The 16,767-nt window shown below is 45.8% G+C and overlaps 1 protein-coding gene and 1 non-coding gene across 2 annotated transcripts; both read right to left on the reverse strand.

The window, feature by feature from the left end:
• Positions 1–6,526: 6,526 nt before the first annotated feature.
• RPL5 (ribosomal protein L5) lies at positions 6,527–16,539 on the reverse strand. Its single transcript, XM_054979450.1, has 8 exons — positions 16,428–16,539; positions 14,730–14,799; positions 14,518–14,633; positions 11,387–11,521; positions 10,192–10,394; positions 9,521–9,698; positions 8,331–8,419; positions 6,527–6,683 (listed from the first exon to the last, which is right to left on the reverse strand). Exons 1-8 carry the CDS (start codon positions 16,428–16,430, stop codon positions 6,584–6,586), a joined length of 894 nt encoding a protein of 297 aa, XP_054835425.1. The 5' UTR covers positions 16,431–16,539; the 3' UTR covers positions 6,527–6,583.
• On the reverse strand, positions 9,807–9,902 carry LOC129331542 (small nucleolar RNA SNORD21). The gene has a single exon (XR_008597192.1). It is a non-coding gene; the product is annotated as a small nucleolar RNA SNORD21 (small nucleolar RNA).
• Positions 16,540–16,767: the final 228 nt, after the last annotated feature.

A 16,767-nucleotide genomic window follows, 5' to 3' on the forward strand; every position in this document is an offset into this window, starting at 1 on the left:
GATGCCACACCCCGTCCCTGGTTAAGAGGTCCGGGGCGTGAGGCAGGGGGAGGCATCGCCCCTGGGACAGGGAGAGCAAAAGGGGGAACCAATCCTGGCGAGGCCACCGAGGGGCAACGAGGATACAGCGGGTTCGGTAGGCCCTGACCCTGGAAAGAACCTTGTACAGGAGCGGAAAGGGCGGGAAGGCATAAAAGAGCCCTGGGGACCAAGGTATTTGGAAGGCATCCCCTAGGGAGTGGTGGCCAATGCCGGCCCGGGAGCAGAACAGCGGGGCCTGTTTGTTGCGGGCAGTGGCGAAGAGGTCGACCAACGGCGTGCCCCATGTGCGGAAAACCTGGTCGAGGTAAACCCTGTTTAGGGACCACTCGTGCTGAGGCAGAAACACCCTGCTCAGCGCATCCGCCGAGGTGTTGAGATCCCCGGCAATGTGCACGGCTCTGGGAAGGACGTTGTTGACCATGGCCCAATTCCATAGAGTTGTTGCCTCCTTGCAGAGCTTGAGCGAGACCGTCCCTCCCTGCTTGTTGAGGTAGTAGCAGGCCGTGGTATTGTCCGACAGGACCTGAACCCTCCTGTTCCGAATGGCATCTGCAAAAGAAGCGAGGGAGTAACGGATCGCCCTAAGCTCAAGAAGGTTGATATGCATGGATGCCTCAGATGGGGACCAGATGCCCTGAGCCGAAAGCTGTCTACAGCGCCCCCCCCATCCCAAGTTGGAGGCATCGGTATAAACCGTGACCTCGGCTAGGAAGGGGCCGAAAGGACAACCTTCAGACAGGTTCCCAGGGACAGTCCACCAGGCCAGAGAGCGCAGCACCACCCTGGGGATGGAAAACCTCTGGTGCTGACCCATGGTGAGGGGGTTGTACCTCCGGACAAACCAGTTTTGCAGAGGCCTCATACGCAGGCGCGCAAAGAAAACCACCCCTGTGGTGGAGGCCATAAGGCCCAACAGAGTCTGAACCAAAAGGGCAGTCTGATACCGGCAATGCATAAAATGCCGGGCCAAAGCGGAAAGCCTGGCCAACCGGTCAGGGGGCAGGTAGGCTCTACCCAGCAGGGAATTGAAATGGACCCCAATAAACCTAATGGCCATGCCTGGGGTCAGGATAGACTTATCCCCATTAACCACCAAGCCCAGCCTAGCCAGCACGGACAAAGTGAGGGCAATATGGGCCTGGAGAGAGTCAGGCGAGGGTCCCACCAGGAGCCAGTCATCCAAGTACGGGTAGATAAAGCAACCCTGGGACCGCAGGTATGCCACTACGGTGGCCATGCACTTTGTGAAGACTCTGGGTGCAGAGGCTAGCCCGAAGGGCAACACTGTATATTCATACACAGAATTCCCATACACAAACCGCAGGTATTTCCTGTGGCCCTCAAATATAGAAATGTGGAAGTAGGCATCCTTCAGGTCTAGAATGGCCAGCCAGACGCCCACTTCCAGGAGTTCCATGACTCGCGCCAGGGTCAGCATGCGAAACTTCTCAGCCTTCAAATAACCATTGAGGCCTCGAAGGTCTAAGATGGGCCGGGAACCTCCACCCTTTTTATCCACAAGGAAGTATCTGGAGTAAAATCCCCATGGGGAAGTAGAGACATTGACCACCCGGACAGCACCTTTGGTAACCAACTCCATAACATTATTGTGTAACACAACATCACAACATGGAGAACAACGGGGAGGGAGAGAGAGAGGGGGTGCATCCGTAAACATTAACTTGTAACCATGGGCCACAATGGACAGGACCCAAGCGTCAGAAGTAACACGTTGCCAACAGGGCAAAAAAGGTCGAAGCCTGTCCAGAAACTGGGCAGCAGAGGAAGCACCCTCGGAGGCCAACGGGGGAGCGTTCAGGCGCAGTCAGAAGACCGAGGGCTTCTGCGCCGAGGTCGAAGGCTTGGGCGAAGAGGGCTGTTGCCTGCCCTTGGACCGGCCGGAGCGCCTGGAAGGGTGACGCTGCTGGGCAGAGTAGGATCGGTGACCGTAGGACTGGCCCGAGAAGAAGCGCCCTTGACGCTGCTGGTAAGGCTGGCAAGGGGTCTGGTAGGATCGGAACCGACCATAGCGATACCTCGGACCCGACGACTGGGCTGAGGGGGCGACCCCGAGGGACTTGGCCGTCTGCTGATTCTTCTTCATCAGGGAGAGGGACTCATCCGTCTTCTCCGAGAAGAGCTGGGGCCCCTCGAACGGGAAGTCCTCCACCTTCGCCTTCTTCTCTGGAGGCAGGGCCGTGGACCGGAGCCAGGCGTGCCGACGCAGGACCACCGAAGTTGCCATCGCTCGCGCTGCAGAGTCGGCGGCGTCCTTGCCAGCTGTCATTTGCTGTTTTGACAGCTTCACGGCCTCGGCTTGGAGGGCCTTAACCAGGTGGCGGCGATCCTCCGGGAGGTCGGAGAGGTAAGAAGACAGCCTCTTCCACAGGAATAGATTATAGGATCCCATTATGGCCTGGAAGTTGGCAATACGGAATCCCAGAGACGCGGATGAGTAGAGTTTCCTGCCCACGCCATCCAGCTTCCTGCCTTCCCGGTCCGCCGGGGCCGACGAGGAACCGGAACGGAACCGAGCCTGACCCTCCTCAGCCACGATCGACGAGGGTTTCGGGTGATTGAAGAGGTACGGGCAATCATCTTGCTTTAAACGGTAGTACCGTTCCACCTTCTTTGCCGTCGCGGACAGGGACGCCGGCGCCTGCCAGAGCGCGAGAGCGTTATCAACAAAATCCTCCACAGGGGGAAACGCCACCGACGCGGGGGACCCGGAATACAGCGCCTCCAGCAGCTTACTCTTGGGCTTGGAGGTCGTGGAGGAGACGTCTATCTCCAGCGCGGCGGCCATCCGCACCATTTGTTCGGAGAATAGCCTGTAATCGTCATTCGGGGACGATGAGCGGGGCCCACCCACGGTGTCATCCGGGGAAGGATCCGAGGCCGCGTCTGAAGAGCACTCCGACGGTGACGCCAGACCTTCATCATCCTCGGAATCCGAAAACTCCGGCGAGGTTTGCGTCGGAACCGAAGACCGGTGAGCGGTCGGGGCCGACGGATAAGTTGCAGGAACCGGCGGTCGCAGAGGTAAGCCCGGAGGTGGAGGAGCGGGTGCTGGGAGCCCGACTGGCTGAGCCGGAACGGAGACCATCGGAACCGACGGATGTTGCAGGAAGGGCAGCGACTGCTGGAACCACGCCACAAAATCCTGCCAGGAGGTCATGTTCCCAACCCCCGCGACCGGCTGGCAAGGGGGCAGAGGAGCAGGCACCGGGGCAGGCCAGCGAAGAGGCATCGGAACCGACGAGGTAGACGGCAGTGGAACGGAGGCCTCTGAAGGCGCCGGGGCGGACGGCAGGGAGCGCTCAAAAGATTGGAACGGATCCGGGAAAGGCGGAAACGGCACAAATTCCTCGGGAACCGACGGAGGAGGCGTGCAAGGAGGCGACGGGGTGTGGAGACTCACCACATCGTCGGGTATCAGGACTGGTTCGGCCGGAGAACCAGGCAGCACAGTCGGAGCTGGGGACAATGCACGGTCCTTGGCCCTCGACTTCGCCTTGGCCTTCTTGGACGGGGGCTCCGAAACAGCCTCCCGAACCGAAGGCTTGGAGGAGGACTTCGGCTTGGGCGCGGAACGCTTCTTGGCCTTCCGGCTCGAAGGACGATCCCCGGAACCGGAATCAGGACGGGCCTCCGGAACGGGTTGCCCCGTCGGTTCCGAGGGGAGCGGCTCTGGCGACTTACGAGACGGCGCCGGTGACGGAGCGGCGGAGCGCGGCCTATCTCCCGAAGAGCCTGACGGCTTGGGGGGGAGAAGGTTGGCATCCCACAAGAAGGCACGGAGCCTGGCCTTCCGATCACTCCTTGCCTTCGGAGTGAAGGACATACAAATGGAGCAGCGCTCGACAACATGCCCCTCGCCCAGGCAGATGAGGCAGAGCTCATGGCCGTCCGAATGGGTCATCTTAGTGCCGCATTTATGACACTTTTTAAACAAAGATGTCTGCGACATAATGAACGGTATCTCCCGACAGATGACAAGGGGAAAATACCGACCAGCAGAAGAAACGATCCAAAACTCCGAAGAGACGCTTGAAACGAACGCTAGACAATAAGAACCTTTTCGACGGCGGCGAAAAAGGAACTGAGGGAATGCCGGGGACGTTCGGATATATATGCATTCAAAATTGGCGGGAACACCGGCGCGCATGCGCGGTGGATCCGAACGTCCCCCTCACATCTCTTAGAGCTAGAAAAATCTTTTCCGCGGCTGGCCTGCGCCTGCGCAGTCCCAATGTGGGGCTGCACAGAAGGACGAAGACGATCATTAAGTACCAGTCCTGAGGAAAAGTACAACTGTTTTCTCCGCCATCATCTTCTAATGTCTTAGTATTTTTTGTGGTTGTCGCTTACAACAATCTAACGTATACATAAAGTATGAAAAACCAAGTAGGTAGTAGCTGCATTAGTCCTACTGTAAAATCCAAAAAAGCTAGAACACACAGTGGTCTGAGGACCAGTGACCTGCTGTTGCCAGATACTTAAATCTATGCTGCTTTCACCCATACCTTCAACAACTCTTCTCCCTCACCCAACTTCTAGATAACCAGACTCCCTACTACTAAAAACTTAATTCCCTCTTTGCCTGCAATTAGCTGTTGCTGGGGTAGTTTTCACTCCCTTTTGCTGTCTGTCAGCACCACTGTAAATGAAAGCACTGAGATTACAGTAATAAAAATGTATTCCACTAGATCAGGACCATTATTTTTTTTCAGCAGTGGGCTACATGAAGAAGTTGTGTGTGTGGATTTTTAGCAGTCCAGAAGAGATTAATTTCCTTCATTTGTATGAAGGAGCTCAGTTAAACTAATAATTGATCAATTCTGATCAAGCCAATGATAATACTGATATTTAACAGACTGAAGTATTCTCAGGAATTTTGGGGTGTATTCACTGAGGAGCACATCTCAATGCGGACTCCGGGTTTACATTGATAAATGACTCAGTTTCCATCAATAATCTTCAAAGGGATCTCCTACCAAATGAGTTAATTGAGGTTAATTTTTGATGATTCTGGAGAGATCTGAACCTAACCCAATTAACTTACTATTCAAAAGTTCAACTCTTCAAAGTATATGTCAAGCCCTGAAACTAGCAGGAAACATCCAATTACTGAAAGAAAAAAAATATCAATCTAATGTTATTGTATGACCTAATGTTATTGTATTAACCATAATTATCATTTCAATTACAGTTTTACTTTTGTAAGTCTTCATGATGTAATTGCAGTGGAATTAAAAGCTTTAAAAAGCCACTATAGCTCTTAGGAGAGCTGTATCCCAGAGTCAAGCCTGAGATACAGCCTACCTGTACTAGTTGGACAGTATAACGGTCCACCTCATCACAGATGCTACTTTTGATTTTAAAAACCAAGGCTATAGTGTAAAATAGAGTTGTGTAGAAATTAGTCTCACTGAAAAAATACTAAATTTCATTTAGCTTTTTCATTAGCTCCTCTAAAAAATTTTAAACACCCAAAATGGAATATTACTGAGTTTTGGTACTATAAATTAAATTTGTTTCATTGCAAAAGTCACTCCATTCTTTTAATGTTTAGACAACGGCTGATTCTGCACACATTGGATAATGCACTTCCAATCCTCTTCATAGATCATTTGGAACGGTTTTTCGTGTGCAGAACAAAAAATCCACCTCAAACGATTGATAAAGTGCATTGAATGTGCATTATCCAACGTGTGTGGAATCAGCCAACACTTCCCCTAGTATAACATTCCACCATGCAATTGCATATACACACTTTATCTATAAAGTTCCATAGAGGAAAACCTAGTAAAATGGCATCATTCCAGGGTGGGTCTCCATTACATTGTAGCAAGACATTAGTACACATAGAGGTGTTCCATCACCCCTTAATTCCATTTCCAATCTGATGTCAACTTGCAGTCAATGCCCTTGGTCACTGGTTTTTTTAAAGCAGTTAACGAATCACTGCTTCCGCCACTGGCTTCTTCAGCATAAAAAAAAATTACAGCAGTAACCTAGACCATCTTGCAAGGTAGAATGCTGTTTCTTGTAACATTTAAAGCAGGGACTACACAAAAAGATGCAAATAAGCTATGCTTATGAATAAAATTAAAGAATCCTTTACAGCAAAACTGAATCTAGTTCATGCTTCCAGTAAAGGTAAAAGAAACCCTCACTTTGACCATCAGCAAACACTTAATGGTGGTGGTGCAGAGTATCCATTTAATTCTGCTTATATAAAACAGGTTGCAGTTAATATTGTGCAGACTCTCTCCCACTGGAAGATGGCTGATACTGTGATACTTAGAGGGGTTTCAAAAGTTTAGTAGAATTGCCACTACAATGAAACAAATTCCATCTTCTCGTGCAATTTTTGTACAAGAATATAGTAGTAAAGGAAGCAGGCAAATGAGGAAACATTCAGCAATTCATCTGCTATTTTTAAAGAGGCTATGATATCAGTAAAGCAACACTACCAACATTGTTTCAATAAATTTATTGTTTTCCAAAATCTTCATAGAAAATTATGGAAGGAATCTTAGCTATCGGCTGCACGTTCCTGGGCCCTAAGGAAGCTGGCCTTCTTTTGAGCCACCCGATCTTTCTTCTGGGCAAGAGACAACTTGGGACGGTTCCACCTGCACAACAAAGAGTTCAATATGTTATTGCCAATCAATTAAAAAAACGTAGGAATCAAATCTGAGCAGTTGTCACTCCCAACAATTCAATCTGCCAGATACCAAAGCACTTTTCTTTACAGAGAACCCATGCCAACTCTGTCACCTCTAACTCTGTACAGCATCAATGATCACTATTACAACACTTTAGTTTGGCATTCTTCAGTTTGCAAGTTTTTACATGCTAAATTACCAACATTGTAGATTGCATTATGTTGTCTGTCCCCACAACAAACTAGGATTATGTAAATTAAGGTCCACCATGTCTCTCACACAAATTCTAGTTGGGTGCAACATTCCAGCTGAGCATAGTATGTCTTACCAGAAATGTAAGGATATGACACTCAAACATCTACTATTATCTCGCTGTTAGTACAGCAACACACCTTCTCCTACACACCTTCTAGTACATAGCAGCAAGCATTCACAGCTATCTAAGAGGAGCCAGTAGTTTGGGCTTAAAGAGAGAAATGCACATCAGCCAAGTATTTATTGCTAGATTTCACTGAATAGAGATTGACCAGACATCTCCATGTTCAGGGACCCACGCACTCCCCTCCTCCCAGACAAATTCTACATCCATAAACTATTTTTTATTTACAGTTCACCTGCCTCACAGAGACTCAAGGTGGATGACATAGTGTGAGATTAGTAAAATCAGTAGCAAGGACAAGGGCAGGCATTTCCATACAGCGTCAAGAACATTTCCATAAACAAGGTCATAAGGTAAATGAATACAAGTTTACAAAGACATAGCATTAGCAAGGATCCAATGTGGGGCTGAAGAATTGCTGAAACAGAACATAATCTAGGATGAACATGAACTAGATGAACATGTTTGTAGTGCAAGAGCCACACAATAGTCTGAGGTTACCTAATACTGTAAGTACAGAGACCTACAGCAGTTTGTAAGATGGCCTGAGTAAGCATGAAGCCCAAAGCATTCCCTATGCTACAGTTATGAATTAGGATGTATCATGGACATGTCTAGGAGAATAGGATTGATGCAGTTCAAGCAGCCATTAGATGCCATTTCTAACTCAGAAAAATGCCATATTCATTATTCTGTTTCAGGCACTTTTGGAGGTGGTTCCACAGACCACCAGTATTATTGTTAACTTTTTTTTTTGCTTTGATCAACCTTTTAAGCAGGAGTGTACAAGTTAGTTGTATAAAGCCTGCCAATGCTTTCCTCTCTAAAACAGCAAGACCCGTCTTAGTAAAACTGTACAGAGCTGTGAACACAGGAGACAAAGATGTGCCATATCGATTTAGATGTAAATCATAGGCCTTGTGTGTTTATCCCAGCATTTAAGGCTTAAAATGTCATATATAGTTTCATGTTAAAACTCATGTGTCCATATTTCTAACACAAAACTAACGATCACCCTTCTAAAATCCCCCACAGCGAGTTGTTAGTGCTCACTAAAGAACCCAATAGCAGAGCTATCTTTTGACTGCTTCTAAGAACAGGTTAAAACAAGGAGCCATTAACAGTAGCTTCAACATTAATTACATGTTAAGGCTATTTAGGTGGCCTTAGTAGTAGTTTAAGCAACAGAAATTTCCTGTTGAAATCATCCGGAGGGTGGGGGGAATCCATCATACCTCTTCTTTTTGACTTCTCTCTTGGGTTTCTTTTCATGGACTGGATTCTCACGTATTCCAGCATGGGCTTTTTTATACATTTCTTCCATCTGAAAACACCGTAATATTTGTTTATAACACACATTTAGCAAAACTGTTTTACAGAAACTGTAAGGTTTTCTGGCAAGTTTTATAGTGAGCTCAAGATGTGATATTACAAACAATGGTCACCACACTGCTTGCAAAATACAACTCTTTAAGTTGTCACCAATTTTCTTATTGCTTGTTGCTACAAGTGAAATACATAGTAGAATTTCTCTTAAATTGCCTTCCCAAATTGTGAAAAGGTTTTGTGTTCCTATTAACAGGTGAGAGGATCTTGGAAACAGAAGTGTCTGAACCTCTCTGACTATCATAGGCATCATTAGAGGCCATGCTTTGGGTGCTTCCACCTTCTGAAATTAGATAGATGGCAACCTGGAAGAGGGCCTTCACAATCGTGGCACCAGAACTCTGGAACTCTCTCCCCAGGGAGATTCATGTCCCCTTCTGGTATCCTCTTCCATCAGGGGTTAAAAACATTTTTGTTCCATCTGGTGTTCCCTCACTAATCCTTCTTTCCTGGTCTGTTTTAATTGCTGTCTTTACTGTTTTGTATGTGCATTTTAGCTTTGGCTTTAATTGTTTTAACAATGTGCGGCATTTAGTTTTAATGTTTAAGGCATGTTTTTATTATGCATGTTTTCAGTTTGCTAGCTACCTTGGGGGCCCTAAAAAGGGTGGAAAGGTAGGGTATAAAATTTGTTAATAAATATCTAGGGAACGCCTTTACCAACAACACAAAACACAATTTAAGAAAGGTTCTGAGATGTTGCAGGAAAAATTTTTACAAGCAGTCAAAAACTTAGTCAGACTTAAGAGGTATGTGTGCAAGTGGGGTGATGCTCATCCAATGCTCTACGAGAGAAACATCCTTATTTAACAGGATGTGTTGAAGGATGGATCTTTTCTGTAATTCAAGCTACTTTGACAGTCAGCAGCAGAATACTTACAATAAAATAAACACATGTAAGGCCTTAAGAGCATAGATACCTGACCTCAGCTCAAAAAGAGGAACAGAAGTCACCTGTTTATACTTTCCTATACAATACAGATTGTAACCAGGACCTTTAGTTTCACCCACAAATGATAAGGCAGAATTAACATCTTACCATGTCAGGCGTCACATTGTTCTTTATATACTGCGAGAACTGTTTTTTGTAAGCGTCCTCGTCCTCCTCCATCAAGTAACGCATGTAATCTGCAACGTTCTGGCCCATGATGTGCTTGCGGTGGACCTCTGCGTTAAATTCTTTGCTCTCTGAGTCATACCCAGGAAAGCGCTTGGTACTACAAGACAGAAGTGGAACAACATTCAGCAAGTTGTGGGAAGGATGCTGCCTAGAGCAGTCATCTCATCCGGTTTTTCCAAGCTAATCACATGGATTGAGAGTCTCAGCCACCATCAGTCCCGTCTTGAAACACCAACATCCATCATACACATGCCAAGGACCAACTACAGAATGCTCAGGCAGTGGGATATCATCACACAGTGGCCAAGTTTACCAAAGCAAGAAAAAGAAGCAGACAATTTTTGGAACACTATGATTAGGATTGGAGGACTATCTATGCTTCTATTCTGTCTATCTCTTAAACACTCTTTTGCCCAAGTGTAAAACCTGTATAGAAGGCAAGCAGACTCAGACTTTTGCTAATTATGGCAGAAGTCAAATGCACCAAACTCCATCTATGACATGCAAGTTCTACTATTAGGTTTCTAACTAAAGTGGACCAGCAGAGACCTGCATTTCATGAGGAGATACATGAACAAAGGAAAAATTACCTATGTGGAATTGACAGACCACCATCCACAGCTCCTTTTAGGGCCCCAAAGACCTTGTTCCCAGTGGTAGTTCGAGCCAGACCTGCATCCAAGTAGCACGTAAAGGCACCAGGTTGCCCATCCACACTTTCCACATTATATTCATCACCTGTCACTTCGACTTGGCCTTCATAGATCTTGTCAAGGCCAAATTTGTTCAGAAGCTGCAAGAGAATTTTTTTCCAACAGATCCGGGATTTTGCAGAAAGAACTAAAGATTTTTCAGTGAAAGCATTCTACAGTGCATCAGACACAGCAAGTAAGCAGATTGAAACCCCTCTTAAGAGCCAACTGTGGGTGGAATAAAAAGACAGTGTGCAACACCAAGCACAAAGTGCTTCAAAGAAAAAGTTCACGTTTACAGACACTAATAACATCTGAGAAACTGGTCTTGTTCAGGACACAAAAAATGTTACATACCAGCATACACATTTTAGGACCCTACTGCCTGGAATTTTCCCAGTCCTGCTCTGTGGCAATTAGTGAGGCAGGAATATTGTCTTAAAAGGTAAAGGAATATGCTTTATGAAGCCATGTAGTTTTACCATTTTCAGTACACTCCAACCTTTCCTATTATGGCAGTATTAACTTATTCATGGAAATGAAGCTTGCTATAATTCCCCGCTCTGTTACAATGCCAATGACTGCAAGTAAAGAAGAATATTTCAGGGGCTACAGAGAAGTGGAGCCTCCCACTGAACAAATCCCGTTTTTGCTGAAATAAATTATTTTACTTCTATCACATCAGTAAGTCATTCCCCAAGTCTGTCCAAAAATTGTTGGTAACTGTTAATTCATTCAGATAAAAAATTATTCCATCCCATCCCCCAACCAACACTACACTTGCTGCACCAAAGAAACAGGAACAGAATCCTAAACTTGCTGTTCTGCACCCATCCCTTCTAACCCAATGTTTATTTCTTGATCAATTTATCTTTATAAGACATCGGCTTAATACACACAGGCCCTGTATTTACACTTGACAAAATCTAACAAGGCACAGACGGAGTATTGATTTTCTAATCTCATTTCTCTAAGGTGGTATTATGAAACTGCAATGTCAACAGGACTGTGGTTCTTAAGTCCCTCATCTTAATTTGTGTCCCATAAGAGTCTGAGAAGGCCGGAATCACTCTGAACATTGACAGATACATACCCTGCGGGCCAGCAGCAGGCCCGTGCAATAGGCAGCAGCATAGTTGGTCAAGCCTACTTTCACACCATACTTTGGCAGCTCGTGAGCGTATGCTGCACAGACAATCATGTCGCCTTCAATTCTAGCATACGCAATCTGACAACAAAAGCAGCATTAGTGACTGCAAACAGCAATCCAAAGTAATATTCAACACTGTACATTCTAAGATTCCCACCAAGCCTAGCAGATTGCTGCAGGAAATGTTCCCAGCATTCCCACATCAGTAGGTCATTCCCCAAGTCAGTCCAAAAATTGTTGGTAACTAACTGTTAATTCATTCAGATAAAAAAAATTATCCCATCCCATCCCCCAACCAACACCACAATTTGTAAATATAAGGGCAGGAACATTTTTATTTAATGATGCTATCTGACTTACAGGGACTAAACTACATGTCTCAATTAGTATTGGAAATGGATCTTTTGGTCCAGAGCAAAATCCAAAAACAATGTTATTCAACACCTTTTAATAACACAGTGTGCAAGCTTTTGGATTCCCCTGAAATTATTAACCAGACTGGATGTTTAAAAAGAACTATAAGGCTTCACAGGATCCCGTGTAGGATTCAGAGGGCACAAGGCAGGGCTGGCTGGTGTCAGACTTGAGCCCTTGGTATGCTGAGAACAAGCAGCAAAAATAAATATTCAGCAGAATGGCCCAATAACGGACCAAACACACTTCCAATGCCAAATGTCATGTTCATCCATTAAAATGCTGAGCAGACGGAAGAGCCCTCATATTAACAATACTGGACATGAATTTTAGTTGAGTACTAAGTAACATCGATTATCAGCCAAACTGTAGTTGCCTCCCCGCCAACACAAAGACTAAAAAGCAGCCATTTTCTGCTTCTCTGATTCCAGCAGGCTTCGCAATTTGGTTTTAAGATTTCGGTACACATTTTGGTGTTTTCCCATTACGTTCTGAATCACCACCTTGTACCTATTCTTTTTTTTTTGGTGGTGGTGGGGGAATTCAGCCTGTAGAAGAGTTGGAGGAATTCTAAAACCTGGTGACTTCTTTGTGACATTCTATTGACCTGATGTTAAATATATCATCATTATTGCTTTGGGGAGAGAGCCGGGTGGCGCAGAGTGGTAAGCTGCAGTACTGCAGCCCAAGCTCTGCTCATGATCTGAGTTCGATCCTGGCAGAAGCCAGGTTCAGGTAGCCAGCTCAAGGTTGAGTCAGCCTTCCATCCTTCTGAGGTTGGTAAAATGAGTGTCCAGTTTCCTGGGGGTATAGATGACAGGGGAAGGCAATGGCAAACTACCCCATAACAAAAAGTCTGCCAAGAAAATGTTGCGATGTGACGTCCTCCCATGGGTCAGTAATGACTCAGTGCTTGCACAGGGGACTACCTTTACCTACTGCTTTGGAGTCACTCTAGGAAATATGTACCTACCTAATAGACACAGGAGTTGTCTATTTAGTTCAACAGGAGTTGAACTAAACTCTTTGCACAAACACAAACTTCATTTGCTCAGCCTCTGCCCTCCAAAATTCCTAGAACACCCACTTCTCCTAGCCATGACAGCTTCCACTTCCTTCCTTTACTGCTATGAGCTTCTAATACATGAAAGCACAGCTATAGAAAAGATGTGCATGCATGCTCTCAAGGACTGAAGGGCAAAGCTCAGAGTGAGAGAGCATGCACGCACAGGCACATGCAGCCATAACAGAGCTACACTTGACTTCTCCAACACTGTAGAAAAGGAGATGCAGTCTCCTGCCACTCAGCTGTCATGTGGGCAGCTATTTCATCAAGCAGCTTGACAGGCAACATTTCCCAGTTGTAGAAGGCACATAAACACTGTCCAGACCAATCCTGTGACAACATAACATAGGAAACAGCTCTCCCATTTAAGATATGCGTAGCATTATGTTTGTATTCCAGATCTCACTTCCCAAATTACAGGATATTCATAAACAGTTAAAAAGGAAAATAGTACATATGGCAACGAACGCACACTATTGGCTCAACAAGACCGAAGAATCAAGACCTACCATTAATACAAACAATTTACTGATGAAAAGTCGCCAAAAATAACTCGGACAGTTTTTCTTAAGTATATATATTTTGCAAACACGTTCTTCCTTTCTCAAGTAGCAACCTCAGTAAACAGGATGAAAGATCTGTAGTTTTAAAAATCACTTATGCCAACTTAAGCTGTTACTCAGAATGAAACTTGACAACATTTATGTTGCTCCCTATTGAATTCAGTAAGGGGTCATATACTCTATAAATCAACCTAAAACTCGGTTACTGTCACGGTTTCCAGAAAAAGACACCATGGAATTCCAGTTCAGGACACACAGAAGTGTGTTAGTGACTACCAGCCCTCTCACAAAACTACAGTTCTCAGGGTCCATTTAACAGGAACACTGACAGTTCCAGATTCAAAATAGGTTTACATTTACTGTGCAGGCATGCCCTAAGGCTACTGATAAATGCCTTGTGGAGTAAACCCTCAAACCATAGCTTTTACAACAGTCTAATGTACAGTAAAGCACAACATCTAATCAATTTCCTAGCTGTGCACTTAGCTTGTTTTCCAGATGTCTCTCCTAAATAGGAACAGAGTGGGAAGAGAAGCTTTTAGAAGAATTAGTAAGGCAATTCAAAGTAGATGTTATGCTAAGATTTATGAAGGATTAATTTGGACTTTGCTCCATCATCAGTTTTCTACAAATGGATAGTTCTTTTCCCCTAGTGGAACCCATGTGCTTTTTTCAAACATGACATACATTAAGAAAATGCTAGCAATTTTTACTTCAGTATGCAGAACATCCAAGATGCATCAGAAAGTAAATGTCAGAACATGAGGCTCAGTGTTGGCTTAAGAGAGCTACAGTGTAGTCCCTCAGATTGCTCCAAGAATACTTTTTCACGTAATCGAAAGCTTTCTTCCTGGAGAGGACATCCAAGACAGTTCGCAAACACGTCATATGAGAGACAGTCAACTTTACTTCCCTATGCCAACTAAGGTATTCTTCATGTCTTACAGAATTCCTACATGGAAGGCATTTCTGGAACGAGGCTGGTGATGCAGCCCCTCACAATATGGTGAAGGATTGAACAGTGAGCTTACCTGGCAAATGATATCTCTGTTGGTGATGCGTACAATCATCCTGTATTTAGGAGTGTTGTACTTGTTTTTATCTTGAATCACCAAACGTTTCCGAGCATAGTAGTCAGTCTTTCCCTCTGAAAGAGAATAATAACAGAGCATGTTTAGAACCTGCAGATTCAGGTCCTCATTTACTTAAATGTACTGAGAGCGTGCAAAGACGTGAACTGTACCTCTCCTTCTCCTGAATTTCACTTGATATCTCTTGAAGTAGGCCTTATTCTTGACAACTTTGACGAACCCCTACAACAGAGCACAACAATGTTAATAACAAACACATAATCCTGAACAGGAGAAACTAAAGGTGTTACAAGGTTTTTTGAAATTGACAAACAGAAAAACAGACGTCTTTTCCAGAAAGTAGCAGGCTTAAAAAACAAATGAGCAATTAGTGGCACCTTTTCCTTACTGTAACACTGGGAATAACTCAGAACACTGAATTTCTGTACAGCTAAACTAGTTTTCCAATTTTTTGGTTAATATATTTGTATTCCAAAACCCACAAATTTTCACAGTGATTTGTCTGTCTCTATAAACCTTTATTGCTTCAACATACTTTCCCAGCCCTAGCATAAACCTACACACAATCCAAAGAGCACGAACAAGAAAACTATAATCAATGTTAAGTCATAAGAGACCAAATGGTAGGTTTATAAGGAACCACCAGCAGCATCTAAGAGCTATTATTATTACTATTATTATTATTATTATTATTATTATTGTCATCACACTGGCATTATTTTCACGCTGCATTTACTTCTAAACAGCATACAGCTAGCCATACCACAACGAAATAATTGACATGGCAGCCAAAGCCTACTTCCAAGAGCTTTTCCTGTATACTTTCAACTGGCAAACCCAACTTCTGCCACTCAACAAGGGCCTCTCTTAATTCTGATTTTGTAATCAATGTACACACGTAACACAGTTGTTTGTAAAGATCAACTTGTCTCCAGAAACCATCCGTACTTTACTAAGATAAGCATATATTTGAAAATGTAGTATGTGAATAGGTCTGAAGGGAATTTGTATTTCATACACTGCAAAGAACATAACTCGTACACCTGATCAGACATGTTCCAGGCAAAACACTACAGACAGCATACCAAGAAGCCTTTGTAATACACACAAAGCTGTCAAAACCAAGAGGAGATGGTCTTGGGGCAGCAGCTTTCCTGGGGTCGCTCAAAAGCTTTACACCACAGTCAATCCATCAATTCTTTACCACCCCTTTCTAATTTTGCTGCAACAGCCCAACACAATTACTTTACTGGACTGTCTAGAAGCTTACAGAAACCCGTCCAGAACTGGGACGATGCCTCCTGCAAGCCTCAGCAATGGGGACTTGTAACGCGCTCAGGTCATCCCACACCCACCCGCTGTCCCTACGCACCCCTTCCCAAAGCATGATCGCCAGCTAGGCCCGGCGCCATGCCTGCACGCCCGGGGAAGCCTTACAGACACGCGGGGCTGCGTTCTCTATTCCTGCAACTCTCAAAGGGGAGGGGGCAAGGCTGCCCTATCTGAAGTGGGGGCGCTGAGAGAAAAGCGGCTATCAACGAACCGAGGAAGGGTCAAGCTTCGGGGCAGAAAGGGGGGCTGGGGAGCAAGAAAAGCCCTAACACCAGGCCTGGGGAAAGCGGCTTTAACGAGGAGACGGAAGGGACGGGCAGAGCCATTTGCCTCGCAACAGCAACAAGTGGCGGGCGCAACCATTAGGCCACGCTGGAAGCCGCTTCCGCAGCCAGGCCCGCCACTTCCCAATCCGACTCCATCCGTCCGGCTGGAAGCACCTAGAAGCCGGCAGTGGCTCCAGAAGGCCCAGCCAGCCCATCCTTTCCTGCCCTGGCCGGTTTGGACACGGTACTGACCATGATTCTCGGTCCGCTTCTCTTTCGCTTTAGGCCGAGGGCCACTCAGCGAAACGTCTGCAGCACTTAACGCTGGCGGAAAAGGCCGAGCTCACTGCGCAGGCGCAATACGTCATCTGGCTGACGACGCGTAGCCGATCCGGCAAGAGAGGCCCCGACGGAAGAAGATGCTGCCGCGCAGAGGTTGGGAGGAGAAAAAGCGAGCCGTAGCTCTCTCCCACAGCCATCCTAACAGAGTTCATCATTTGCGGCTTGGCGTCGGGTAGGATGTGATTGCCTTTAAAAGAAAGCACTCTTCTGCCCCCTTGAGGCGCCTCGTGTCAAGCAGGCTTAATGCTAA

The sequence above is a fragment of the Eublepharis macularius genome, chromosome 5, assembly GCF_028583425.1.
Source record: "Eublepharis macularius isolate TG4126 chromosome 5, MPM_Emac_v1.0, whole genome shotgun sequence".
NCBI classification, from domain to species: Eukaryota; Metazoa; Chordata; class Lepidosauria; order Squamata; family Eublepharidae; genus Eublepharis; species Eublepharis macularius.

Coding starts and splice junctions, on each gene's coding strand:
- RPL5 (XM_054979450.1), bottom strand. Junction 14,634..14,729: donor GAAATTCAGGAGAAGGAGAG/GTACAGTTCACG, acceptor ATTCTCTTTCAG/AGGGAAAGACTGACTACTAT. Junction 6,684..8,330: donor AGAGAAGTCAAAAAGAAGAG/GTATGATGGATT, acceptor TTTGTTGTGCAG/GTGGAACCGTCCCAAGTTGT.